The sequence below is a fragment of the Colius striatus genome, chromosome 1 (assembly GCF_028858725.1).
Source record: "Colius striatus isolate bColStr4 chromosome 1, bColStr4.1.hap1, whole genome shotgun sequence".
NCBI classification, from domain to species: Eukaryota; Metazoa; Chordata; class Aves; order Coliiformes; family Coliidae; genus Colius; species Colius striatus.
Window position 1 is genome coordinate 124,869,553 of NC_084759.1, and position 26,454 is coordinate 124,896,006.

At 41.1% G+C, this 26,454-nt stretch overlaps 2 protein-coding genes across 3 annotated transcripts in view; one reads left to right on the forward strand and one right to left on the reverse strand.

Annotated features, from left to right (window-relative positions):
• Positions 1 to 2,991: 2,991 nt before the first annotated feature.
• FAM131B (family with sequence similarity 131 member B) lies at positions 2,992 to 8,428 on the forward strand. 2 transcript variants are annotated; one of them, XM_010208644.2, is made up of 7 exons: positions 2,992 to 3,071; positions 4,480 to 4,515; positions 5,785 to 5,878; positions 6,483 to 6,680; positions 6,994 to 7,137; positions 7,471 to 7,647; positions 7,741 to 8,428. In XM_010208644.2, exons 1-7 carry the CDS (start codon positions 3,018 to 3,020, stop codon positions 8,013 to 8,015), a joined length of 978 nt encoding a protein of 325 aa, XP_010206946.1. In that variant the 5' UTR covers positions 2,992 to 3,017; the 3' UTR covers positions 8,016 to 8,428. The 2 variants fall into 2 exon arrangements, with proteins under 2 accessions (XP_010206946.1, XP_061844764.1); XM_061988780.1 differs by lacking the exon at positions 4,480 to 4,515 and having other exon boundaries at positions 3,003 to 3,071.
• Positions 8,429 to 22,307: 13,879 nt separating this feature from the next.
• The window catches only part of CLCN1 (chloride voltage-gated channel 1), a 60,003-nt gene continuing 55,856 nt past the window's right edge, over positions 22,308 to 26,454 (reverse strand). Inside the window, exons 23-26 of the mRNA XM_062009352.1 lie at positions 26,105 to 26,143; positions 25,360 to 25,464; positions 23,181 to 23,267; positions 22,308 to 22,700 (exon numbers count right to left, since the gene is read on the reverse strand). Coding sequence (XP_061865336.1) covers positions 22,308 to 22,700; positions 23,181 to 23,267; positions 25,360 to 25,464; positions 26,105 to 26,143 — 624 coding nt within the window. The remainder of the gene's footprint in view (positions 22,701 to 23,180; positions 23,268 to 25,359; positions 25,465 to 26,104; positions 26,144 to 26,454) is intronic.

Sequence of the window (26,454 nt, forward strand, 5' to 3'; positions counted from 1 at the left end):
AGAAAACACTGTCAAAGGTATTACCAGAAACAATTTTAATGTGGTTTTTAAAAGACGAGATAACAGAGTTCAGTGATGAGGTTCACCCTACTACTTATTCCTGGGGAGAAATATAGAAGGGGAAATTGTATTGGGGTTGATATGAAGTACTTTGTACAGAGACTGGAAACAAAGGAAAAGATTAAAGAAGACTTTCCCTTTGAGTCATGAGGTTTAGAATGCACGCTTTTGCTTTCTCTGCTACTTCTGAGACGAGCCTTGGTGAGGCTGGGTCCAAACCTAGTCTCAAACTAGTCTCAATGGGATTTACGTCTAATGGGATTAATACAGAGAATGAAGAGAATCTTTTAACAATACTTGAGAATCAGTTAATTGTCAGAGTGATTAAATAATATTTGCTATAATCAACACAGTAATTTGATAATAAAGTTTGCACAAAACTTATAATAAAGCTCTAAATCAAGTTGCACATGCACATATGCACACAGGTATAGAAGTTAACCCAAGTTTCTCTACTTTGGCCAATTGTAAAATCAAATAACCTTAACTCTCAATCTGAATCTGCACAAAACTCAGTTGCAGTCAATTACTCACTGTTTTCCACCATTAGCATTTGTCAGCAGACAATGGTTAGCCCTTTGTCAGCATTATATGGGTGGATGGTTTGGAACCCATGGAGATCCCTTACTCTGAGAGGTGTCCCAGCTGAAAGGGAGAATCAGAGGAACAGGCTGCTGCGTTCTCAGAGAACTCAAAGGTCTTCATTTTAGGACTACTATTTATAGGGTCACAAGATGATTGACTTCAGTCAGAAATTCTTCTTTTTTTTTTTGCCACAGTGCTTGTCAGGTAACTCATACCTCTCTCAGAATGGGCAGACATTTGGAGTCAGTGGTATGCTATACAGACAATAGGAGTTCAGATACAGTTAGGGAGTGCCTAATTGTTCTAACTCACTGTACTTGTAACTGGACAATATAATACAAGTTCGTCTTGATTCTGCTCTGGTAGCTGGGGTGAAAGTATGACAGTGTCTCAAATCATCACATGGGTGATTAATACAAGAACCTGATGTTGGCTGACTCCAGCATAGCAACATGGTTGGGGAGGTGGGTCTGCACCACCACATGGAGACCAGAATATTTCAGCCCCTTCCCATCCATGAAAACAGATTTTTTTTTCTGTTCATCTTCCACAAGTGATTCTGTTGGGAGGTACAAGCAGGAGCTAACTAATTTCTGTTTACTCATACATTGCAAACTAGAATACTTACACAGCTATGTGAATTACTCAGGTTGATCGATTTCTAGCTTTACCTGGGAGAATTTGAATGTTGCCATCTCAGGGGCAGTTCACCTTTCCTTGATGTTGACCTTTTGGCTAGCTTTAAATGGCCTGTAAAACGTGCAGGGAAGGAAGGGTTTCTATGATTATGCCATCCAGCCATCCATCTGTCAGTTCTTCCCAGTATCTGCTTTTATTTCAGCCACGTTTGATGGGACATGATGATGTTGTATTTGACAAAGATACTACACTCCCACAAGTATCATGAAAATTGATATTTAAAGAACAATTTAAAGACTGATTACTGCAATTACATTTGTTGTTTTCTTGGTTGTTTGGGGAAAAGAATGGAAAAGAATAATTGAACTGTTTACTCTAAATATTGGTCTTTATGTGGGTAAAGGGCTCCCCTTCATAACCCTCCTTCCAGTGTGCCAATTACAAATAAGTATGAGGCATTAATGATGGAGGACATAGACGAGCAAGGTCCAGAAGGCATATTTTTCATGCATGCTAGATATTACTAAATTGATCCCAGGAAGATATGATCATTTTGGGAGCTGTATTTCTTGTCAGGTTACAAAAGGCTCAGATTTAAATAGTGATTCCTCTTTGTAATGAGAGCAAAGAACTTTGAACAGAGTTTGAGGATGGTGCAACATCTGAAGACACATTAAATCACTAACTGGATGGAGCAGTCACACAGAGCAGTCCTGATTACTTGACTATCTGAAGTGTGCTACTTTGCATTGAGTTTCACTTTGATTGCCATTTAATCCTGTCTAATAATCTTATTTTTGTCTTCATTCAATTTTATTATTTCTATTTTATGTTATTGATATTTAATTTTACTTGGTCCTTTAAGTTATATTAAAATGCATCTAAAATCAAACATCACGGACTCTACGTTTAGATGAGTGACAAGCCCAGAAAGCTGTGAAAAGTCTATAGCAATCTGAGTGAACAAACAGCTGAATAAAAGAATCCGTTGTGGCACAGTGAAGAGGAGCAGCAAGTTGCTATTTTTAGTTTTACATACGTTACTGTGTATTCTTCTCATGTCCACATTTCAGAGAACTGAAAAATTTGAGATATCTTTTAAAGAGACACGGATTTATTAAGGGGACTGGAAAAAAAGGCTCTGCAGTAAGAAACCTAAAGATCTCAGTCTGTTTAATTTGTCAAGAAGAAAAACAAGTGTATGAATAACTTTCCTGAAATGTAAAGGCAAGTGTTAAAAAGGTCTTTAATCTTGCTGAGAATGGCAAAGCAAGGACACCAGCAGGTCTGAGTTAATGTCAGACCAATTCACATTTTAAAGGAGAAATGCATTTTTAAATGATGGTGGTTTAATATTAGAACAGGATATAAAAAAATATCAATTCTTCCTCAGTTACATATTATGACTAGATGTATTTTTTTCTGGGGATCTATGCTTTAGCCAAGCGTACGTTGTGCTTGAGAAAAACACAAATGACTGGTCTTCATATTGAGATAAATGTGTGAAATGTAATAGTCAATGATGTACAGGTGGTCCTATTAAAATCAGAAGGTCTGATTTAAGACTTTTGTGGCCTTAAACTCACAAATTCTCCATTATGCTGAGTTGAGATGTATTAAGATTGCTGGAACAAATTGTAGTGGCATTCAGAAGCCTGACTAGGTGTGTTCCCACAGGAAATGAGGTGATTGCAGTAGACTGGAAGGGACTGAAAGATGTGGACCAAATCAATATGGACAGCACCAGTTCACTGCATGGCAGCAGCTTCCATCGACCTTCCACTGAGGTGAGTGCCTGTCCCAGACCCATTTACCCAGGGAAATCAGAAAGTTTTAGTCACAGTTCAGAAATGGGTATTGTACATCACTGAGGCATCATTCAGAGAGGACCAGAATGCCAGATTGCACCAGAGGACCAAACTTTCTTGTCTATGCAGTTTGGCTTGCATTGAAATGGAGTTGAGTCACTCTCTTCATCATATACATAGTGAGTGAAAATTTGCAAATGAAAATGCTTTTATCCACTCGTGACCGGAGTGGAACAGAACATGAAAAAAACTATGGCAGTTCTGACAAGCCTGTAGATCTGCATTCCTTGAATAATGGATTAATTGAAATGTCCAGCTCTGTGTCTGTCCCGGTTTCTGCACCACAGCCATAAAATGTTTAGAAGAAACACGTTCATCACCATTTTAGTTCTTAGAGACTAGTAACTCACTGCAGATTGATTTGCCATGCGGTATCTCAAGGTCTGGTTCATCTGCTGTTCTGAATTATTGCAGCCTCTGCAATCTTAGGTACCTGAGTTGTCATCTCCATAAGGTTCAGGGTATGTCGTTATGATTAATAAAAAGATCAAAGCTATTTTTAAATACATAATGTTTGAGGAATCACAAATAATGTTCACTAATAAGAAAAAGTTTGAAAAACCTTACAAAATGCTAATGTGTAGGTTTTTAAATTCTCTTATTGCACCTTGCTGGCTTGGAATGTAATTTCAAGAAACAGCATTTCATGGAATCTTGGCAGAAATTGTGGCCTAACCTCATATGGAAAATTCAGTTTAATGCAGATCTGAAAGTCAATGAATATAAACTATATATCAGTGAACATTATTATTTCTGTGGATGGATACCATAGCTGTAGCTAATTAATCTAAATTTTCCTGAGCATCCACATCCCCAAACCCAAGCTGTTGAGATGTGAGTCCTCACAGACTAAGGAATTTGTACTTCAATGGCTGGTATGCAATGGGAAAGTGGTTCAGAATGGATAAACTGAAAGACTACATAAGAAAATAATTTCAGCAGAAAATAATTCTGTGTGTTGCTGTATTATACTCAAAATACATAAGTAGTGTAGCTCCTCCTTGCATTAGCACAAAGTGAGGCAACTCCCAGGGCTGCTAGGCATTAGCAGGGAGTAAACAGATGTTAGAAGTGGAGACTTACAAAAAGTTGTTTTTCTCTCTCTTACTCTTCATATTGTCCCATTCACTATTGTACCTTCAAACACAACGGTACCTACAGACACCATAATCGGCAACAGGGAGTGAAATCAGCTTCAAAGACACAAGTTTTTTAAATATGTCGTATAAAGTAGTGGCTGTTGGTTATGGCAAACTACTAGAGAGATGTATGGCTTTTTGCAACTTGTTTGCTATGCTAACACAATGTCCTTCTTTACTTTTCTTAGCAAACACGGACAGATTTCTCCTGGGATGGGATCAATGTGAGTATGTGTCACACCACTATTCAAATTTCTAGTCGTGGAAAGACCAGGATTTTTTTGCTTTTGGTACCGTGGAGATCAGAATTGAGACATGCCTGAAAGTCTCTGGTACCACTGAAATTCTGAGAATTATCTGCAATTCAGAGTATCGTGAAGAAATCCCATTTCCCTCTGGGTCTTTTGCTGTCTGGCAGGCATCTAGATATGCAGGTGGCTATTAAATTGCCTTTGTAAATTTTGGGACAGATGTGGGTCAATTCAATATGTTTTATTTTTGAGATTTATGGGCACTGCTAGATAAAAGAGATGTTTTTTATATCTTTTACATTTTTTTACAGCGTGTTAAAAAAAAATCTGTAGTATTTGATTAAAACATCATTTGATCTTGTCTAGAAGTATGGGAGAAGTGTATCCCTCATTTTCAGTTGCATACAGAGCTAAAAAAAATTCTTAATGTCACTAGGGGAGCTGGTCAATACCAGTTAACTCCAGTTAACAAAATGAAGAAGAAACAGGGAGACATGTTAATAACACATATTCCCTTTGCTCTTAATACTCATGCCATGAAAAAATATGTGGGCTTTTCTTCTTTTTCACTAATGCAAAACCAGGATCCTGAAAAGGGAATAACACATATTAGTGTTGTCAAACTGTTTTTTTTGTGCTCAGGAGGCTAAAAAGCGTACGCTTGGAAACGCAGAATTAGAAGTTCAATGTTTGGTAGTATAAGCATTTTCAAATTCCAGTTACTTTCAAAACTTTTAATGACTTGTTATTTTCTGGTTCTCTGTGGTTTGAGAGCACTTGGGACACTAAATATCAAGGGGACGTATTTTTAACTAACACTTGCTCTACTGACATTCGTTTCATTGTGGCGCTTGTGGCACGAGATCTTTTGTCTAGACTCAGTTAGAAAAACAAATTATGTGGGAAAATAATGGTGCATGCAGTGACTGTCGTGAAGAAGTTTGTCATTTTTTTCATTGTCGCATCTCTATCTAGCTGAAAACAAGGTAGACAAACTCATATTTTCTTAAAGATAGTAGTTTCCTTACTTGTGGTTTGCCATTTTCCAACCCATTCTAAATCCATGGAGCTCTTTCATAATGCAGCTCCTTCTCAGTGTAATTCCATAGACCTTCTTTGGTATCAAAGCTGTCTGATGAATTTCCTTCCCTTCCCTTCCCTTCCCTTCCCTTCCCTTCCCTTCCCTTCCCATTCATTCTCCTTCATTCTTTTCTCCTTCCTGCATATAATTTCTCTTTTCAGCTCTCCATGGAAGATACGACCTCCATCCTCCCCAAGCTGAAACGCAACTCCAATGCTTATGGGATTGGGGCTTTGGCTAAATCATCTTTCTCTGGTGAGGTCCTCAAAATTTGGGTTTATCCTTGGTGGCTTCTCTTCACAGGCCTTTGTGCCTCTTCCCATATCTCTCTGTTACTCTCCCAGCTGCTCTTTTCTGACTCTTGCCTTTTCGAGACATCAGAGGAGTCTCTACCACTGTGATTATAGATACAGAAATATTTAAATTGTTTCCCTTTCAAAGAACAGATTTATCATACTCCTGTTGGCTTCTCACAGTGCACCCCAGCTCAGATATCTTCAGATGCTTCCCCTTAAACAGCTTTGGGTTTAATCCTATTTTCCGTTTCTTAGTTTGTTCATTTCTAGGCTTCATCCTTCATGCCCAACTCTGTCCTAAAATGGATTCTAGGCAAGGAAGGAAATGGTTTTTCGTATTTGGGACTTCCCTTTTCCCCCCTTCTGAGAGATAGTCCAAGGAAAGATGGGGAAACTTTCCTGGAGAGTGATACAGTGAAAGATGGGAGACAGACAATCCTAGGCCTGAACCCTGTCAGGAGAGGAGGGGAGAAGATGTGCTTCCAAGAGAAGTAAACATCATGGCAGACAACCCTGGAGCTGTGTAATAGCCCCTCGTTGTTTTCCAATGTCTGGTCCCTTAGGGATATCTCGCAGCATGAAGGACCATGTCACAAAGCCAACGGCTATGGGCCAAGGCCGTGTGGCACACATGATTGAATGGCAAGGCTGGGGCAAAGGTAACAGCCAGCAGCAGCAGCACACGCATGAGACAGCGCGCAAAGACGCCGATGCCTACTCAGACCTGAGCGATGGTGAAAAGGAGGCCCGGTTCCTTGCAGGTAGCGCTAACTTTTTGCCGTGTGGATTGGATTGGTTGGGGTGTCTTGTAGAAGAATCTCTGAGAGACCACACTGCATGAACTTGAAAAGCACACTCAGGAAGGCCTGTGGGTGGTTCAGATGGTGGAAGGAGAGAGAGACTGTGGTTGGAGTATTGCCAATGGAATGCAAAGTGAAGAGGGTGGAGGACAATTGTGGGTGATGGGTAGGACAAGAGTGGGACAGTGTGACCAAGAGACGAGGATAAAAAGGGTGGTGAGAAATGGAGACTTTCACACATCCCTGTCTCCCCTCCCTGTCTCCTTTGGCACAGGAGTGATGGAGCAATTTGCTATTTCTGAGGCAACTCTCATGGCTTGGTCCTCCATGGATGGTGAGGATGTGAGTGTGAACTCAAATCAGGAGAACCCAGCAGGCAACTACTCTGAGAATTATCAGGAGCTAATGGAGAGCCAAGGTGAGCTCCAGTGCCTGTTGCTAATCTTGAAACAACCCTTTCCTGCTCTTGTTGTCATGTTTCTCTCTTTCCCTCTGAGACGAGGGACCCGTTCCTTTGCCCTTTTTGGGCACAACTGTGGAAAGCTACCAGCTCTTGCAGTCAGTTGTGGGTATAATCAAGGTCATTTGCCTGCTGCCTGGAACTGCCTTTTCTCTTCACCCTCCTCCCCTCTAAAGGATTTATCTACTCTGTACAGTACAGTGTCATGCACAGACACATGCGTTATCTGAATGAGCCAGTTTGGCTAGAGAGAGTATCTAACTATGTATTGTTTCCCTCCTTTACTTGCAGAGCATATGGCCCAGACGCAGTATGATAGCTGGCCTCACTCCTACGTCTCACAAGGCATGTATTGCTTAGGTTCATCTGATGCCTGGGAGACCAGTGAGCAATCCCTCATTGCTTCCCCAGCAACTGGCTCCTACTTGGGCCAGAATTTTGATGAGTCCCAGACAAACCTTCAGGAAAGCATTTTGATTCAGAGCAGCCTTCTCCAGCAGCAACAGCTGCAGCAACAGCGGCAAGAGCAGAACTTCATCCAGAGCACAGGAATGGTCCATGTGTGGCCCCTTCAGACTGCTCAAGGTGGGAGTGGGGCCGAGTCTAGCACATACATGGAGGACCACATTGAGGATGAAGGGAACCCACAACTAGAGAAGGCTCCTCTTCTAAACAAGAAGCCCTCTCCAGAGGAGGATGATGCAGTGTGCCGGGACCTGGAATCACTGTCTCCTCGAGAGGAGATGGAACATGCAGCACTGAGCCGCAAAGTCTCAGATGTCACCTCCTCTGGGGTGCAGTCCTTTGATGAGGAAGAGGGAGAAACAAACAACTGACACTTTCTATGAAGTTCTCATAACTACTGAACACAGAGAGGGGTGGCGAGGAATGAAGTTACAGGGATTTTTCTCTCCAGCTCCCCATACTTCTGAGCAGACACACCTTCCATTCCTGACATGTAATTATTTTTTTTTAAACAAGAGAAATATCTCAAAGGGATTGACACAAGAAGACCTCTTCTTCCCCTCCACCTTGGACACACATTTTTTTATTTTCATTGCTCTGAGCAACATGTGAGGTGTTTGGAGAGATCTGGATTGGTAAATCATTTCTAAATCTTTTTAATACAAAATCTTGGCTGTGGATACAAGCTCTTCTGGTACTGGAGATGTGGCTGATGGGACAGGCTTGTTATAGGGAGTGGCTATGTGGCTAGAATCCCACTTTGCAGAATGGATGTTGCTCTTTGGACGTGGTTCTCTTTGATAGAATATATGAATATAAACTGAATTAAAATGAAGATAACAGCTTTACGAAAATAGAGTATTGCACTAGTGATTGTGGCTGATACAGAGGATAAGGCTGTATTCAATACAGACTCTACTGAGATGAAAGATTCACTGTGTAACCAGATCCTCAATAGCACCTTGATATGAAATTGTAAGCTGGATGGATTCAGACTGGGCTCTGCTGTGGCATTGAAGAATGGATGCAGATATGAGTCTAACCCTGCTGTCAGATATTTATGCTTTGCTGTCTTTTTAATCTTTATTTGTTTCTCTCTTTGACATTTCTACCTTCCCAGGAGCTGGCAAGAGTGGTATGTCCTTTTGATATTGAGCACTGCATGCCAGTGGAAAGGACATTTTCCACTGAGGAGGAAGTCATAAAAAGCTGACTCTTGCAGGAGGCTCCAAAACATGTCTGTCTTGGTGCTACTGCTGTATATTTCTGTCTTTTCACTTGCCAGCAGTATGGAGAGATCCAGAGAGCAGCCAGCAGATCCAGGAACAGTGTGTACAGCTATAAGATCACAGATATCTGATTTACATTGGTGTTGTCAATTTTTGCTTTTTTTTAACCTTTTTATATGGCTGGGTAAGTGTTCCTAACAAAGTGGTTAATAGTGGGAAAGGTCTGTACTCCAGTCATTGCTTAACAAAAATACTGCACCTTTCCCATTGCTGCTATTTGTTCGGTGCCAAATATAGCTTGAGGAACAGGGGTGAGAGTAACTTTGCTCCTCCTATTTATTTCTTCTCCCTGCCTATATTTTCTTCTTTTGTTTTGCTACCCTAACAATGTAAATAATGCTCAATATTTGGCCTGTTTGTTTCCCGCCTCCTCTTTTTTTTGTGGAGTGGAGAGCTGAATTCAGGAGTTTTCCCTATTTGTATGGGTTCTACTTTTTTTGGTTTAAAAAAAAAAATCATTGACTTGGGGGAATTTGGTCTCTTGCAGTTCTTCACCGTGTTTCTACGGATCTCCCTTTAGGCGGGGATGTGTTTTAAAAGGAAATTGAACAAACCGTCTCCTTTTGAGCTCTCACAAGAAATAAGCAGGGACAAAAGCACAAGGAAAAAATGTACAAGGCTATCGATTTTGCCAGAGGACTCATCAGAATGAGCAAAGATTACCTAAATGCTGCATTTTAATTGCAATACCTCTTGCAAGGAGACATCAGCAAATCTTGAGTTTAGTTCAGATGCTAGATCTGATGAGCTAGAGAAAAGAATTTGTCTGGACACTGCCATACTATCCCAGCAGCAACTCTTTCTCACTTATTCTAACTCATATCTAATTCATGATACACTTCTCTCTTCTTTGCCTCCTCTTCGGGCTTGGTGTATTTTTTGGATGACAGGACAGTGATACACAGTGCTTTCCCGATTCAGGTTTAGTCCAAACACATTTGTAGGGAAGAATGTTTGAGGAGAATAAAATGTGACTGGAGTAATATCACCAAATGTCAGAGTTCAGACAGCTGGCAAGCAAAGCAGATGATGTCCAGGAATTATGAAAAGTACGTTTGTGCTTGGGACTCTCAGGTAAAACTTTACCCCCGCTCAGCTTTCTCCCACTTACACAAGCAGCTGCATAAAGAGGGTCTCCTCTATGAACACCCAGGTCTTTCCAGCCAAGTCCACTTCAAGCGGATCTATCTTCTCTCTCCATTGCACTTCTAAAGGAAAGACCCTTGGGATGTTTAAGACAGCTGATTTGGTATAGATAAGCGATAAAAGGTGTTGTGACACCCACCCCCCCCCCTTTTTTTTTTTTGTACTTGCTTACATCTTTCTAAGGAGGTAACTTTTCTCCTGAATGATAACCTTTCAATATCTCTTTAAAGATGTTTACACATTCAGGTGCTAACCTCCCCTGGGCAGGAGGGCTTGATAGAGATGATCTCCTATAGTTCTTGCAGGACCAGTGCAAACTCATTGGCCTGAACAGGTTTGGGTCTAGTCATGGAGCAAGGCCTAGGAAATCCCACTAGCAAGAACAGGGAAAGGGACCAAGTCCCAAGAGCACTTCAGCAGATGACAAATGAGTAAATGTTAACCTTTTCTTACAGCCTTCAGGGAAACAAAAATGGTTGGATCTGCTCCTTTGTGGGAGAAGATTCGGGTGGTTTGTTGCTTTTTTTTCTCCAAACCATTTTGTTACCACGTGCCTCTCCAGGACCAATCTCTATGTTTACGGTAACTTTCAGAATAGCTTCTATTGATCCCTCTGTGTTGTTTACAGGATTGGGACAAGAGGGTAAAATTGTCCAGGGCTTCGTTTTCTTTTAATGTGGTACATTTACTAAGATGTCAGATTGATGTCTAAAAGGTGTACATTGTTTCCATGCAAGGCACTGACAGGGAATTATCTACATGTGAAAAAGTGTGGAAAAAAAAATCACCTTATAGAAGTTCAATAGGAAGAGAAAATCTGTAGAGTTTTCTAACCTCTGCGGAATGGGATAGAGAATTATACCCTGCTGTATAATTCCGTAACCTGATCTCTAGAAACTTGTATATAGACTCTTATTCTCTGTGAATTCAGACTGGTTTGCACACTACTCTATAAAAACTTTCAATCTTACTAAATTCTGTACATTTTTTTCATAAAGATCTTGACTTCTTGTGAGTAGTAAACTTTCAGCCTTTCTCTGAAAAAAAGAAAAAGGCTGTTTTCCGTGACGTCTCCACAATCCAAAAGGACTTGCTACCCAAGGAAGCATCTTGAGCTGAACTGGAAAGGCAGTCTGAATCTCTTTGAAGATGGAAAATAGTTTCTGTAACCTGGCCTTTTCTTGCATAACAGGCTACTGCTGTGTATATCCAGGATCAGAGAGAAGGACCTGGAACCTACTGTACATTCTCTAGAAAAGCTATTATTATATAGCTACGCCTATTCAAGCATATGGAAGGCACAGGTGCTTTGTGAGCAAATTTTGGCCTGCAGTTCCTTTATCCTGGTGAGGAGAGATGAGTTGGAGAGAGTCCAGCCAAATACTTAGAGCCCAAATTGACTTTGTGAGGCTGAAAATAAGGAGAGGTAAGCTCAGTATCCCTGATCTACAGTTACTAAGAAACTGAGCCCTGCTGTTCATTTACACAAACTCTTTCTAAAGCAGAGTTGCATTACATTAAAATTTTGGATTTTCTTGAAGCAGCAGAGGTAGAAGTTTCCCATCTTTTCTTCCAAGCCTTTGTCTTCGACGGGAACTTGTTGAAATTATTATGCTGAACACAAAGAAAGGCTTAAACACAGGTGACCCTAATTGAAAAAGATCTCATATTCTACTGCAAGAAAATTCTCTCTTGTTCCTTTTCTCATGGTTGCTCATATCTGTTCAGTTACAATGTTTCATAAGTTTTCCTTTTATATAAATGTTAAGGTTTCTTTATAAGCCTTGTGAGTTTTCTTCAACTCCATTACCTCAAGCACTGGAATGGAGAAGTCAATCTGCTGCTTTCAGTTTCTGTGCCTCTAAATCATCATCTTCTTCTGAGAAGCTGCTGACAAGTCACCCACTTGATTTCCCTCCCTTAAAAACTTCAGCATCACCTTTCATGATAGGCTTGCAGCAGAGAACAGAGTTTAACCACACATCTAAGCTGATCAAATAGTGAACTGCTGTGAAGGACACAGCCCTTTGCCCTGACTGTGCTTAGCTCCCACAATCGTTGTGCAAATGCTGATAACAGCTGACCCCACAGCAAGCCACTGCACTTTTATCCTACTATAAAAGTGAAGACAGGACAGCTCTGAGCAGGAGAGATAGCACCATTCTCTGCAATTGGTCTTTTTATTGGGTTGGAGAAACTGGGAAAGTGCACTTTGAAATGGCATCTTCATTATGAGTCTAAGATGTTTTAAGGAGCTGTCATGCCTCCCTCCTTTCATCACCACCAGCTGTACACCTCTACTGCCTAAGAAGCAGCAGTGCTAACATGCATTTGGCTTCTCAGGAACTACCCTGTTTGAAAACTGACTCAATCCCTTATAAAAGTGAGGGTTTCAGTGGGATCAGCTTTCTGTATTGTTTCACTTGTTGAGGGCTGAAGGAATGTGCAGGTGGTCATGTTGAAGAATATCTCTTTGGTTGTGAATGCAACTAATATTGACTTAAGCTGATTGTGAAATATCTGTCTCTGAGAAGAATAAACCCAACTGAGGTACCAGGGAGGTACCTCTTTCTTCACTAGTGCTTTCCTTAGAATTTCTAGCATGCTCTTACCTGATTTGGTCTTTGTTGTTAATGGCCTGTTATTTCCCTGACTATTCCTTCCCCTTCCACAGGATTCTTTGCAGTAAATTGGGCAGAAGGAGATGACTAATGATATATGCATGGAATAAATAAAATTAACATACATCTTATATGCACTTGGCGATTACACTCCATGGCAGCTAAAGATACTGGTAAATTGTCTCCTGTAGTTACAAGAGGCAGAGGCTTGAGCAGGAGTGAAGCACAGCTGTAGGTGAGGTTCATCTCTCTCTTCAAGCCAGTTCCAATCTGGTGTGAGATCCAGAATGATGTTTCACACCTAGGCAGAGTCTGTGCATGATATATTATATACAAGAACAACTTTAAGATATAGTTGTAGGCCTAGAGAAGGAAACTGTATTCTTCATTTGACACAAGTATGAGGTATGGTAGTGAGGCAAGGTAGTGTGCAACAGTACAGGCATGTGGACAACTGTGTGCTCTGTGCAACAGCAGAAGTGTAACCAGAGAGAAAGACAGAGAAACATTTGGGGAAAAAGATCAATAAAAGCTTGATAGCTTTGATAGCTTGATGTTTACACAACAAAGGTAGGAAGCTTCATGGCAGAATCCAGGCAGAATGGGCTCAGATATCAAACTGCTACACAAGCCTTAGCTTGAGAGTTGGTGCAGCTTACGGTACCCCTTAGTTCAAGCAACATTTTTCTGTAAGACAGAGTGATAAGAAAGAGACCTCCCTGAATCTGGGCACCTGCTGGCTTCCTTTTCATCACCTTTGAAAAACAGATCACAATATGCTTAATTCTCCAGGAGAATCATATAAGAAATACACATTTTTTTTTCAAAATCCAAATGTGAGTAAAGTAGTGCCAATTAGAAGTAAATGTATGTGTAGCACAGCCAACAGTCATTAAATCACAGTCTCAAATATGATCATGACTGTAAAGTCAGTGTCAAGTGCCCCTTTTGTATCAGAGGCTTTTCCCAGGCTAAGTAGTTGTGAACCTGCACAGGAGCAGAAGAAAACAACTGGACATCTGTGCCATATCAGTGTCTGTCTCGGAAGGAGGCTGGGAAAGACTGTTGGGAACACTTAGCACAGACAGCTAGGGTAGGGATGAATGCAAATGGTTGTGCTGTTAACGAATGGACATGGAAGTTCTACACGTAGGACGTCAGGGTCTAATTACAGTTGCACTGACATTTTTCCCCAGCACAGGCAGAACAAAGTGTTACCTTTTCCTTGGAAATCAAGAGTAGCTCCGTGATTGTCGGATTTGGTCAGCACAAAAGAAATATGTGGTATATTTTTCCAGTGCAGATACACATTGTTGGAAGAGGAAAAAGCTTGGCAGGCTGTGACCCTCTGAGAAAGAGTACATTTACTAGGAATCTAAAGGCTTCTTCAAGAATATTCTTGGTGCAGATATCATAGAATCATAGAATGTTTTGGGTTGGAAGTGACCTTAAAGATCATCTAGTTCAGTTCCCCTGCCATTTAGCAGGATTTATCTAATGACTACTAGTTAGTGCTGTTTTCTAAGAAGAGAAGGATTGCAGTGTTCTGTGGAAAAGAATGCTACTGAGTATCTTCCTCATCTACTTTGAATGGGGACATTTTAAATGGCCTCTGAAACCTAGTCTTGTTTTCTTTCCCATAAAGGATCAAATGTCCGTGCTAGCATGACAAAAACTTCTAAAACGGTGTATTTTTAGAAAGGCTAAAAAAAGCTTTTCTCCATTATGGAGATAATAGTGTGCAGCAAGCTTTACTTCTAATAAGAGAAAGGCATCCAGACCAGATTCACTAGCTTTCTGGATTCATTTTCCTTGGGTGTCAAATCCAGTCATGTTGGAGGTCAAAAGGTTAAGAATCCTCTTCCAGAGCTCTCCCAAGTCCCCCTGAGGCAAGCACAGGTGGACTTCTTTTCAGGTACTGCACGTGTGAGCAATGTAGCAAGCCAAAAGCTCTTTTGCAGTTATATATTCTTGTTTGGCTTCAATTTTTGTTCTCTCGTTTGTGGATATTGTGCATGATTGTAGGTGTCTGAAAATTCCTACAGTATTAAATTTGGAGTCAAAGTAATTTTACAGGGAATGGGATTTCTCTTGTTTCAGGTATTTTCAGATGTGGGAGGATTTTGGAGGCACAGGAGTGGTGGATGGGACTCTCAGGGGTAGCATGCGGCATGGATTTGTGAAGCATGTTTAAAAGTAACTCTAAAGACTTGGGTCTTCTAATGTTGTCTTCTCAGTATCTGCAACTGCTTTAGCATAAGCATATGGGACTATGAAGGCTGGCACAAAGCAATTTTAAAGAGCTTCCCCCAAGTCTGTACAAGTTTTCTGTAGGGGGAAGGCCGCGTGGTAACTATATGTATTCTTTCAAGCAAACGTTTACAGAGGTGTATTTTTACTTGGAGGGGAAAGTATTGAATGGAAGTAAAACAAAAAGGGAGAGAGACCCAGTGTTGAAAGCTGTCATCCTTGTCCCACATTAGCCCTTAGTTGAGTCTGATTTGCCTTTGGTCTTCCAGTTCCAAAACACGTTTGCCTGAAAATTTTTGTTGGATATACTTCGCATGTTTTTATGAGAAAACACTTCTACAAAGATATATATAAATACCTACATGTACAACCACATACATACATGTACACACGCTACATGTAGACTTAGGAAACTATATGGCACTATACACCTCCATGCCTGTACGTGGCAGCAACCACAGTAAAGGAGGAGAGGTAGTTCAAAATAGCATGTACAGTCCTTTATGGAGTTGATATTAAACAGAATGTGGTCTTGCCATCGTGGCTGGTGGAAGTGTTTTATTTCTGTGGGACTGATTTCAGGGGAGTTGCGTCTGAGGAAAGAGAATCCTAGGAAGAAGGGGTGGGTCTCAATGAGATGATAGTCTGGTGGAGGACATTGAAGAAGATCCATGGTGGCTTGGAGAAACATTCCAAAGTAGGAAATACATGGTACACTATGTCTCATTGAGAAGATAAGAACATGCCATTTGACTGTACAGGTCTAAAATTTCTTGTGTGCCTGTGGCTACCGTGGCACAAATCTTAGGCTGTTGTGGCAAATTTGATGATGGGTACCATGACATGAACAGGATCCTGTAGCATAGAGTGAGTTCTCCTGTTACACTGAAACACAGTTTTCTAGATGATACATAGAAGTTTTGTCGCAGTGTTGGTGACATGCAGACACATCTGGTACAGGGTTGGGAAGAAGTTTCACAACAGCAGGTTAGGATGGGATACAAAGGTGCTGGAACTGGGTGGCAACATTTTGGGTTCACATTTCAGTTTTAAATCAGCACTTCGTAGCCTGCTGTCCTCACAGCAGATTGAGGAATTGATTGACCCAGAGGGAAAGAAGCATCTCTGCACTTCTAACATTGTTGTATCATCTGCTCTGATGTAGTTCATTAGGCCAAATCCAGTAGTGCTTTGTTTACTGTATGAGAATTTTAAGTTCTATCCATAAAATTTATCTATTTTCTTGTGAAGATACTTGCACTTTTCCACTGGTTGTTACAGGAGCTAAGCAGTGTCAGTGACCCTGTTTAAGGCTATTTAGCTGTTCTTTGCTTTCTATGGTCTGTTTGAAGTTAATTTGTTCCCTTCCAGTTTACCTGTCTTTGCTACTGAATAATTTCCCACCCATCCCACAGCATGCATGTCTGCATAGTTCATATAATTAATTGCAACTTGCATAAGTTGCAATTAACTCCTCCTTTAGGGTTGGTAGCAGAAAGGGATGTCAATCCTGTAAGTCCCCTAGCACTTGCTCCTATTTTGTTTTGGTTTGGTTTCTTTTTTTTTCAAATGGCCTTTAAATTGACAATATTCTTTTTGAAATGCAGCGTGTCAAATGCAATCACATATCCCATATGTTTAAGAATTGAGTCCTTGGGAAAATACCACGTCTCTGAGCCTGGAAGTTGTACCTCTGCAGAGGAAAAATATCTTTTTTTTCTTAATTTCTTAATGGTTTCTAATTCCTGAGTGCTTCACCTAACAGAACTCTTTTACCATTATGCCAGTCTAGATTTATCCCTCAGCTAAGTATATTTCCTCTGGATTTAGCTGCTTAGTCCCAACATGAACCTCACTCTGTGGTATCTGCCCCAGTCTCTGATCTCCACTTTCTGCTTATTTCTCTGTTTAGACCATATGTTTCTCTCATGTTGCTGTCTTCCAAGCTCCCATATGTTACTTCCAAGTCATTAATGAAAACAGTAAATAAAAAGGGCATGAGACCATTCTTGCTTCACACCTCACTGTCTCTGCACTTTGCCAACTGCGAGGCTGTTTTCTATACAGCTCCTCGGACAGTTCATATCTTCTGTGCGACAGAAACTTCAAATTTGGTTTAAGCATCAGATTCTGTGATATGTCTGGTCATAATCCAACCATCTCACAGCTCCCATTTCTTTTCACAGAAGAGTTGCTTAAGTGCACTATAGAAGTTTGAGGGGAGGAAAAAGCAATTGATTTTTTTTTGGCAAATGTATTCTTCATAAACCTTCCATTACTGTCTTTTGCACTTGTTTCTATGTGGAAAAACTGAAAAGCTTCTAACTTGAGTCTGTGTGACTTTAATTCTGGTCATATCTTACTAGATCTTGTATTTTCACCTGCTGTTCTTCAAACTGAGTAAGTAGATATTCAGGAAATACCCAGATACTAGCAGCTTTTAGATTGTTCTTAATATAAAGCAGGCAACTAAAATTTTAAGTTCTCTACATTCTGTTTCCTTTATAAATTTTTTATGGAACTTTTCCTCAACATACTTTGTCCTCCATATGAGTTGTGCAATCCTTCAAGTTGGCTATATATGTTTCAGTAACTGTTCTTACTACAAGGTGTTTGCACAAGCAGCACATCATAACTGCCGGGATGTGAGCAAACGCTCACTTGAAAGGCCAGTGTTTGAACTAGTAATAGATTTGTCTGAAACAGGCTTCATTTAGCTAGCATACTAATCCTAGCAGAGTCCTCAGGACTGTCTTTTGTACTGTGAGGCTCCATCAGGACTTCATGATTTCCAGCAAGCTGGGAGAGGGGAAGATGTGGCTCAAAGCATGGGCATCTCAATTGCAGAGCTGTCTGCTGTTGCACACCTGTGATTTGAAAAAGATGACGTTTGTGTATGTGAGTACACGTGCACGAGGTTGTATGACCAGTATGGGGTCTGACCACAATGAGAATCTGTGGTTTATGGTCAGGATCAGTTTAAACTCACATCCCACAAATAAAGCCCTAAAAAGTTTTGTATCATGTATCTTAAGATAAAAAAAAGATTTTCTCTATTTGAGAATATTAATGCTCAGATCTGGCTTTTGTGTTGAATCTTAATTATTGTTTTCCGCTGTTGTTTCAATTGTTATGAGCGCTGTTCACAGAGCCTTGTTTATGTGGTCACAAACAACTTAGTGCTTGCTGTGACAGTATTTTTTTAATAGTGTGTTTTTAATTATACCCATCCTGAGGTTGGACTAATTTGGCAAAAAGAGATCTATGTGCTCAGCTGGTTATTTCCCCGTCTTAAAGTCTTTGACCTCAAAACAGACATTTCTATACATGCTTGCATAACTAGAGAGAGGAGGAGAGTTATTTTTAATGAGATCTTGATTCTGTCTGTCTCTGTTTCTGCTTGTGCTCACTAGTTTTGTCAATAGAGTTAGCAAACTGAATATTTTTTTAGTCTGAAATAATTTGCCAAACAAAAATGTTCACATTGTTCAGGCAAATTTTTCTCATTGTCCAGTAGTCAATTTCCATGTGATCTCTCCTTCATCTGAATCATGACCGAGTCTCTAGCCTTCTCATAACTACCCAAAGCCCTATCTGTTGTCTTGCAACCTTAAGTCTTCTTTATTTGTTCATTCTTTATATTGATGAGTTTAAAAACAAGACTTCTGCTTTCATGTTTCAATGCCATGCACATGGAAGAGTTCAACTTTTTCTAGATTAAAATCTAATAGCTAACTTCTTGCCATCATTAAGTATAAAATTAAGAGATTAATATTACATTTATCTTGAAGATACAGGTCAAAGGATTTTTTTAGGTGGTTGTTGGTGGTGGTGGTGGCATTGGTGGTGTTTTCCCAAAATTTTCTGCTGTGATGGAGATTTTTTACTATCACGTTCTTATCAGACTGTTACATGTTGGGTACCAAGTGTAGTTCAGCAGTTGCTTGGAGCTGAAAATGCTGAACAGAATCAGCTCTATTTTAATGCTTGAGTGCTAGTGGCGTGCTTGGTTAATATGAGTCTCTGCCCAAAACAATGACTCTAAGCAACTACACATGCTATTTAGGAGAAAAACAAGCTTCTGTGGTTCAGAACAGCCTCAGAGCTTCTTGGTTTTTAAGGCCTCTACTTGGATTTTTTGAGGGCAGATCTGAGAATTGACTTTCTAGCTGAATGGGAAGGCCTCAGTGCTGATATAAAATCGGGATATTTTGGATTGTGGAAGAAATGATTTTTGTGTGGAGGTAGCCAAGTCTGTGCTACTTGGATAGGAAGAGAGATTCAGATTTTAGAGTGACAGTTCGATGTGTCTTTGTTGCTGGACAAAGGTTTCAAGCTTAAACTTTTAGGAGGTGTGCTGAGATTGCCCAAGAGGGTGCAAGCTTAGGTTCCCTTAACAAAAGTTCAGTGTTAGTTTACTGTGCATTTTACATCTGTTGAAGTACTTGGTAAGATGGAAGTGGAAACATATTCAGCCATCGCAAGCCATCTTTGCAGTATGTTTTGTGTCCCTTCCTGGCTCCTTGTACACATTCATGTATGCATACTTTTTCCCAGGTGAGAAAAATGCTGCCTCTGCTCTGAGGGTGGAGACATACCTGGAATAGGTATTGAGTAATGTCTCCAAAGAGCAGCAGTAACATTCACCTTTCAGCTTCCCCACAGAGAGCAGTCCAGCTCCTCACAGCTACTCTGAAACACCTTAAGCCAATAGAAATGGAATGATATGTATGTGGGCACACATAGGTGTGCTGCTGTACCCTCTGGTGACAAACTTCAAGAAACTTTCCAGGTTAGCTTGTGTCTTACTCAGCTCCTGAAGCCTCTCCATGTACATTGGTTTTGTTCCAGCCTCATCTCCCCCAACTCACAATCTGTCTATCATGACTCACGCTCTCTGGCTTCAATTTAGACTCCATCTGCTTTCTCAGCCAGTCAGATACCAGTTCTTCTGTAACACACCATAGGAGAAGTGTGGAACTGGAGCAGAACATATATCTGTATTCAGAAGAGAGGGTGGTGTATTGACTCCAAACTCAAGTTTTTCCCTATCTTATCCGTCTCAGTTCAAGTGTTTAGCTAAGCTGACAAATGTAAGTCTGTACTTGCTACTAATAAGGCTGGGGTTGACTTGGAGAAACTTGTCCTTCCTGAAGGTGTATGGACCCTCAGATCAGATTTGGTCTCAGAGCATTGTCACTTATCACACATTTATGGATTTTTAAAGGAATGTCCTTTCTTCTGTGCTTATATAGGACTATCACAGTTCCCTGAGAAAAAATAGCAGTTGTTTTGTATCTTCTCTGCAGGCAAGTGAAGGTGACACAAAGGTAGCAGGGAGGACAAATGCTAATGCCAGTCAGCCAGAAATGTGCCACAACCCTCTGGTGAAGGAGAGTAGCTTGTGTGCAAAGACTTGCCCTCTGATTACCAGTCTTCTCACAAGAACGGGGTGACCTTTGCAGCACTGAAGATTAGGGAAAAGTAGGGAAAGGCTGTTCTCAGTTTGCTTATAGAGGCGGATCACATGTCAAAGACAATACAGAGCTGGTGGCCTATGAATTCCAAACAGTAAAAATAAATCTCTCCCTTTTCAAGAGACTAGCTGGGGAGTTTTCCCCCTGCTATAATAACTTTGTCCCAGACTCTCCCACCCATGAGCATCATTAGAAGGGAATTGGTGCAAGGTCAATCCTTGGAATTAAAGCCAGGAGGGAACGTTCCTAGGGAGACTGCATTAGAGGTAATCATATATTTTACTTGCTCCTGAGACAGTTTATTAAAACCTACCCATTAGGGTGAAACTGGCCACTCTAAGTTAGATAATGCTTTACTAATATTGAGAAAGGGGATGCGGCCCAAAATCTGAGAGAATACCCCCAAGAACATATTCTTAGAGCCTGGATTTCTTCTCTGTTGCTGATATGTGGGAACACATCCAATAGGCTGCTTGAGTCTGCACCTAAATGCCATGAGACACTAAAAATATGATAGAAAGAGATGTAGAATGTTAAAGAAAAGCTGCAGGATACACAGAGTTTGATTTGCCTATTTACTGATAAAATGTCACCAGGACAGTGAGCTAAACAAAACAGCATCTTATCTTTAGATCCTATTAACAGCATCCTATCTTTAGCTTTTGCATGCACGACATGAGTTAAGACATCTCTTTTGCAGGATACGGACCAAGATCTGTTCCAGATTTAGAACTGGAATAGAGAGGGATGCTGCAGACAAGGGTTGAGGTCTCCACTGTTAGTCACAACAGAGACAAGCTGGCAAAAGTGAGAGCTGGAATTCTCATATCTGAGGTATTCAGAAATATGTGGAAAGTAGGGAGGGTAGAATTACCAGCAAAGAGAGCAGGAGATTTCAGAGAGCAACCTGTTTTCAAAGTGTAGAAAACATGGCTTTCCTCTGCTTTATTCTTAGCAGCTTACTAACACTCAATAATTTTTTAAAATTCTTATATTTTAAGACTATAACTGTGTAAAAATCATCAACAGTGATTCAGGTGTTTCAAACAGGTATTTGAAATACAGGTGCATACATGCAGTTTTACTCCTCTTCCTCAACACTGAGGATGCCTCCACTTAAGATTTTCAAATTGTATTAAAAAATTCCAGAGATGCTGGGAAAACAAAGAGGCTGTCCTCCCTTCCAGTGCTTTTCTTAGAGTCCTGACTGAGTTCAAGACATAGACCAAATATTTTCCACCTATTTTTAGGGCATAGCTCAGCTAAAGGGCAGAGAAGCTCCTAACTGCACCCCCATTCAGGAAAATCCCAGAGTAAAATTGAGAAAGAGGAACAATATTCCACATGAGAATGTTTGGGGGGGATGGAAGAGAAGAGATAGTGAAAAGGAGCTGCAACAACATGGACAGGGTTGCAATCATAAGCAGCAGTATGCTTTAGGCTGGAAGTCTGGCTGTGTTTACACTGATGCATGCAGGCCAGATGTGACTGGAAGGATGACACCAACGGAGAAAGAGAAGAGCTGCTTCTCCTCCACTTTCCACATGGCATATTGACCCAGAGCACGCCAACTGTCCAGCAGTGTTCATATCCTGTTAAAATCCCTTCTGCCATGTGACGTAGATGTGGCAGAAGCCTAAGCATTATGAGCCTGCCCTTAGCCACCCTGCACTACAATTTGACTCCTGCACACACCATGTAGTCCAACAGCCTTTGCAGAGCAAGAAAGAAGCAGAACGGATCAGTTCAGTGCCTCTTCTCCCAGCTGCATTGATCCTCTGTGAGGATTGCAAAGAACATCCAAAAGCTTCTCTCTGAGGAGCACACACAAGAAGACTGGCTCAACTGGAGAGTGTGATGGACTATTCCCTTCACATCAGCTATAAGAGGACATCCTCATCTTCATCCTCATCCAGGTCAGTGGAGTGTAAGCTTATGTCCTTGAGGATGTCTGAGATGTTTTCAGCAACTGGCACTGTCAGCTCCATCTCTTCCAACTCAGTATCAATGCCGTAAGTGGAGCGTAGGTCTTTCCCCTCTTCATGGAAGTGTGAGCACTGGGGGGAGGGCGAACAGGGAGGCGGTGGGCTCTCTGTGCCAGAGTCTGCTGCTTGCTGTGCTGCCACTGTGCAGCTGTCCTGTTCGCTCCACACCTGTGTGTCCTCACTGACCTTCTTGCTGCTGATGGAGGTCCGGTTGGTATCACGGAAACTGGCGAGGGGTGGCCGAAGGCGAACCCCAGAGCGTGTGGAGCCCTCTATTGCCTTCTGGAGCTGTGAGAAGATAAAAAGTTCAGAAAAATGGATGAAAAGGGGAGCTGACCCAGCCCTATGCATCAGGAAGTTCATCTGCTCGCTGGGGTAAAGGGTTTTGAAATAGAGTCACAACTGTACCTCTGAGGCACATACAGATCATCTTTTACACTGGTGTTGCAATTTTTCATTCCACTGTAAATAACAAGTTCTATACCACTTTCAGAAACAGCAATAGCCACCAAGTTAAGGGCCCTTTGTACATGAAAATGATGAACCATCTAAAATCCCTGTAAACACCACCTGCTGCCTCCTCTGAAATACAATCATCCATTCCTCTACATGGCTCCCAAAGGATTGACTCAGAATTCAACACTGCATTGAGAATGTGGCAATTGCAGTTAATATGTAATCCTGGATCTTCCAGCACCTCTAAGTTATTGCAGTGATCCACAGTATACTTGCAGTTGATTAGGAAGTGGTGAAAAGATCTGTGCTTACCTCTTCCAAAGCCAACACTCCCCTCAGCTTCCCCATACTGGTTATATAGGCATGGCTGAGGCCCAGCAGTGAGAATAATGTATGTGTCTGCAAGTAAAAAACATGAAAGACTATTTCAGGGATTTTGGAAACTGGTAACGTGACAGTTGGGGCTAGAGCCAGGTCTGGAATTTAGAAATGGGAATCACAAAGGTGGACAAGTCTGCAGTTATCCCAGTGAGAAACTATCTTCCCCTTTTGCACTGCATTTTGGTGCTTCTGCTGTGCGGACATAGTTGAGAGCGTGTTGATGATGAAGTGTACATTCTGAAAGTCATTCCCATACTGCCTCTGGCAAACAGAGGTTTACATGCAACACCCTGTGTATTTGGGGACTTACACAAATCCTGTTTCATTTTGGTGCTGGAAATTAAGCTATAGTAATATGCAAAGTCAGAAACTGCTTAGATTATTTATTCCCGTGCTTTCATTAAGACTAGAAGATTTCTTTGTTTCAGAATTTTTCCTGTCAAAATTTAAACTTGTTGCTGCTTATCCAGTGCAGTGGAAACACAGAACAAGTTATTCCCCCTTTCTTTTACACTGCTATCAGTAATCTTTTTCCATCTAAGTATACCGCATTATTTTACTGTTCTTCAGAGACCAGGCTTTCCAAAAGTTTCTACATTCTCAGTGCTTAGGTATGATATATTTCCAGTCTCCCACTTCTTTTAGCTGGACTTTACCTGCAGCCTTACCTGAAGTCATAGAATCATAGGATTGTTTCAGCTCGAAGAAACCTTTAAGATCTTGAGTCCAGCCTTTGTCCCAGCCCTATCAACCACTAGACCATTTCCCTAAGTGCAACATCCACCTGTCTCTTAAATACCTCCAGGGATGGTGACTCCACCACTTTCCTGGGCAGCCTGTTTCAATGCCTGACAACCCTTTCAGTAAAGAAATTTCTCCTCATATCCAGCCTAAACCTCCCCTGGCACAACTTGAGGCCATTTCCTCTTGTTCTATTGCATCATTCTTTCACACCTGATTTTTGCCTTTTTGTGCCATCACATGAGAGATTGAATGTCACGTTCAAGTGTAAACTGGGGAAAATCTCATTTCTCAGGAACAAGACATTTTACACTAATGAAAAATAAAATCAGACTGCTTAAATACAATTTGATCATGATACGCTGTGATATTCTTGCCATTGTTGGTAGTCTCACATTTAGCTCTAAGTATGCACACCTGAGTTTATTTGTTCCTGCATTTTTTGTGCATCCAGGCTAAGTTGACTTGGCTGTTATTTCTGAGTTTCTCATTTGCTCTTTTTACAAGGTATGAAAATTTTCCCATTTGTAGCCTTCAGGTATTATTTCTTGTAATCCCTATATCCCTATATTGTTTTGAACTAGTGGTTTTCAGATTACTTCAGCCAGCACTTTAGAAAACACCAAAATCGTCTTCAGTATATGCTAACCTGTTCTAATTTTGCTCAAGGCTGAGATCTTACCCCTTTGATCAGTTATTAATTTTGTGTGAAGCATGAATTTACCATTCACATTCAGTGAATATTGATTAAAACATAGATTGTGCATTTTTGCTTCAGTAGGTTGCTTTCCTTTTCCATTGCGCCAAAGCCCCATCCTCTCTTACTCCTGATATGCAATGGTTGCTTTTATCCCTAGTCATCCTATGCTAACTCTACAAGTTACATGATCTAGCTTCCTCTGTCCTTGTGCTTCAGTTCAATGAAGAACCTGTGATATAAGGTGATTTCAAGTAACTCTTCTCATGCACTGAGGCAGACTCTACTCCCTGACAGAAACACCCTGAGAAATTCAGCAATACTCATTCTAGTGCTGAACACTGACAAATCAGAGTGTAAATCTCAGTGTATGCCCCCAGAAGCAAACCATATGATGCTCCTATTATGGTAGTGGCTGGAAAATCTTATGTGGTGTCCAAAAGCTCTTTTAACAAATGCCCTCGGGCTTCTTATCGGAGAGCCTTTCATTTTGCAGGAGACTGGAGGTATGTGCAGAAGGTTAATGGAACAAACTGACTTCTGTAGCTAGACGTGGAAGTAGATGCTGATAGTAGTTGTAGGTGAAGACAAGGAGAAAAAATAAGCAATAGACTGGACTTGTAATGATAGGATGAAGAACAGTGTAGGCCTCAGAGAGACATCTGCACCCACCTTGTGCAGGGAAGTTCTCTCCACCAGTTGGAAAGGGGAAGGGTCTATGCGGCAGCTGTCAAAGCAGACATTCTTGTTCAGCTCCTCCTGTTCCCAAGCATCTATCTGACACAGAAAAGAAGAGTAATCACTCTTACAGCAATCAGCAGTGTTGCTGTCTTGTGTACCCGAATTAGCCCCATTCTCCTGTTAAAGCTGCTTCCTTCCTATGTAGATCATTCATCTTGCCCATTACATCATACCCCTCAGACTTCCCATCCCTTCCTTGCCCGATATCAAGTCCCCATGGAAGCAGCACCGTTCCAGTACCTCAGAGGTTTTCTGATAAGGTGAGGTTTTGTTCCTTCTTGCTTAAAAGAGGCCGTGAACATCTTAGCTTTCTTTTCTCAGTGTATCATCTTCTTGTTATTGCAATATAATTGTTCTTTTGTGTAAAAATGAAGGAGCAACATGGCCTCACAGAAAAGTGTACATGAGGGGGGAACTATGGAGGTCTCTAGTCTAAAACCCTGCTCACAGCAGGAATGACTTCAAAACTAGATTAGAGCCTTACTCAGAACATCTAGCAGAACAATTTATTCTCTTATTGGGCGACACTTGCCCACTATGCAACTCTAAGAAGAAAATGGCTTTAGCTGTGGCTTTATGTGGCAATCACTGAGGCTGTCAGAGTTCAGAAAGTATTGTAAGTGATAGGAAATGGGCACAAGAAGCAGTCTCACTCCCTTTCTGTACCCAGTCTTACCTCTTCTGGTCTCATTGTGTCAACAACTTCCGCTGGCTCCTGTAGAACAAAACGTTGTTCAGGACAAAGAACCCATAGTTTCACAGAGAACGGAAAGGAAAAACTTGCACAGCCTTTTCACCCCATGTGGTCTCTTTTCTGTTCCAGATAGTATATTACGGAGTATTTAGATTTTCTTTATATTCATACATTATAAGGCATACTCTGTGCTGTGCTTGCCAATGAAGATTAAATGCTGTTGTAGCAATTCAAGTGCCTAAATGTGATCATCTAGTAATGCTTTAGATGCTGTCATCTGCTCCCTGCATAGGGTCCAACCGCTGCCCTAGAGTGGAGTCTTCCATAGACTC

Coding starts and splice junctions, on each gene's coding strand:
- FAM131B (XM_010208644.2), top strand. CDS start 3,018: ATGGACAGCACCAGTTCACTGCATGGCAGCAGCTTCCATCGACCTTCC. Junction 4,516..5,784: donor TCTCCTGGGATGGGATCAAT/GTGAGTATGTGT, acceptor TTCTCTTTTCAG/CTCTCCATGGAAGATACGAC. Junction 6,681..6,993: donor GGAGGCCCGGTTCCTTGCAG/GTAGCGCTAACT, acceptor CCTTTGGCACAG/GAGTGATGGAGCAATTTGCT.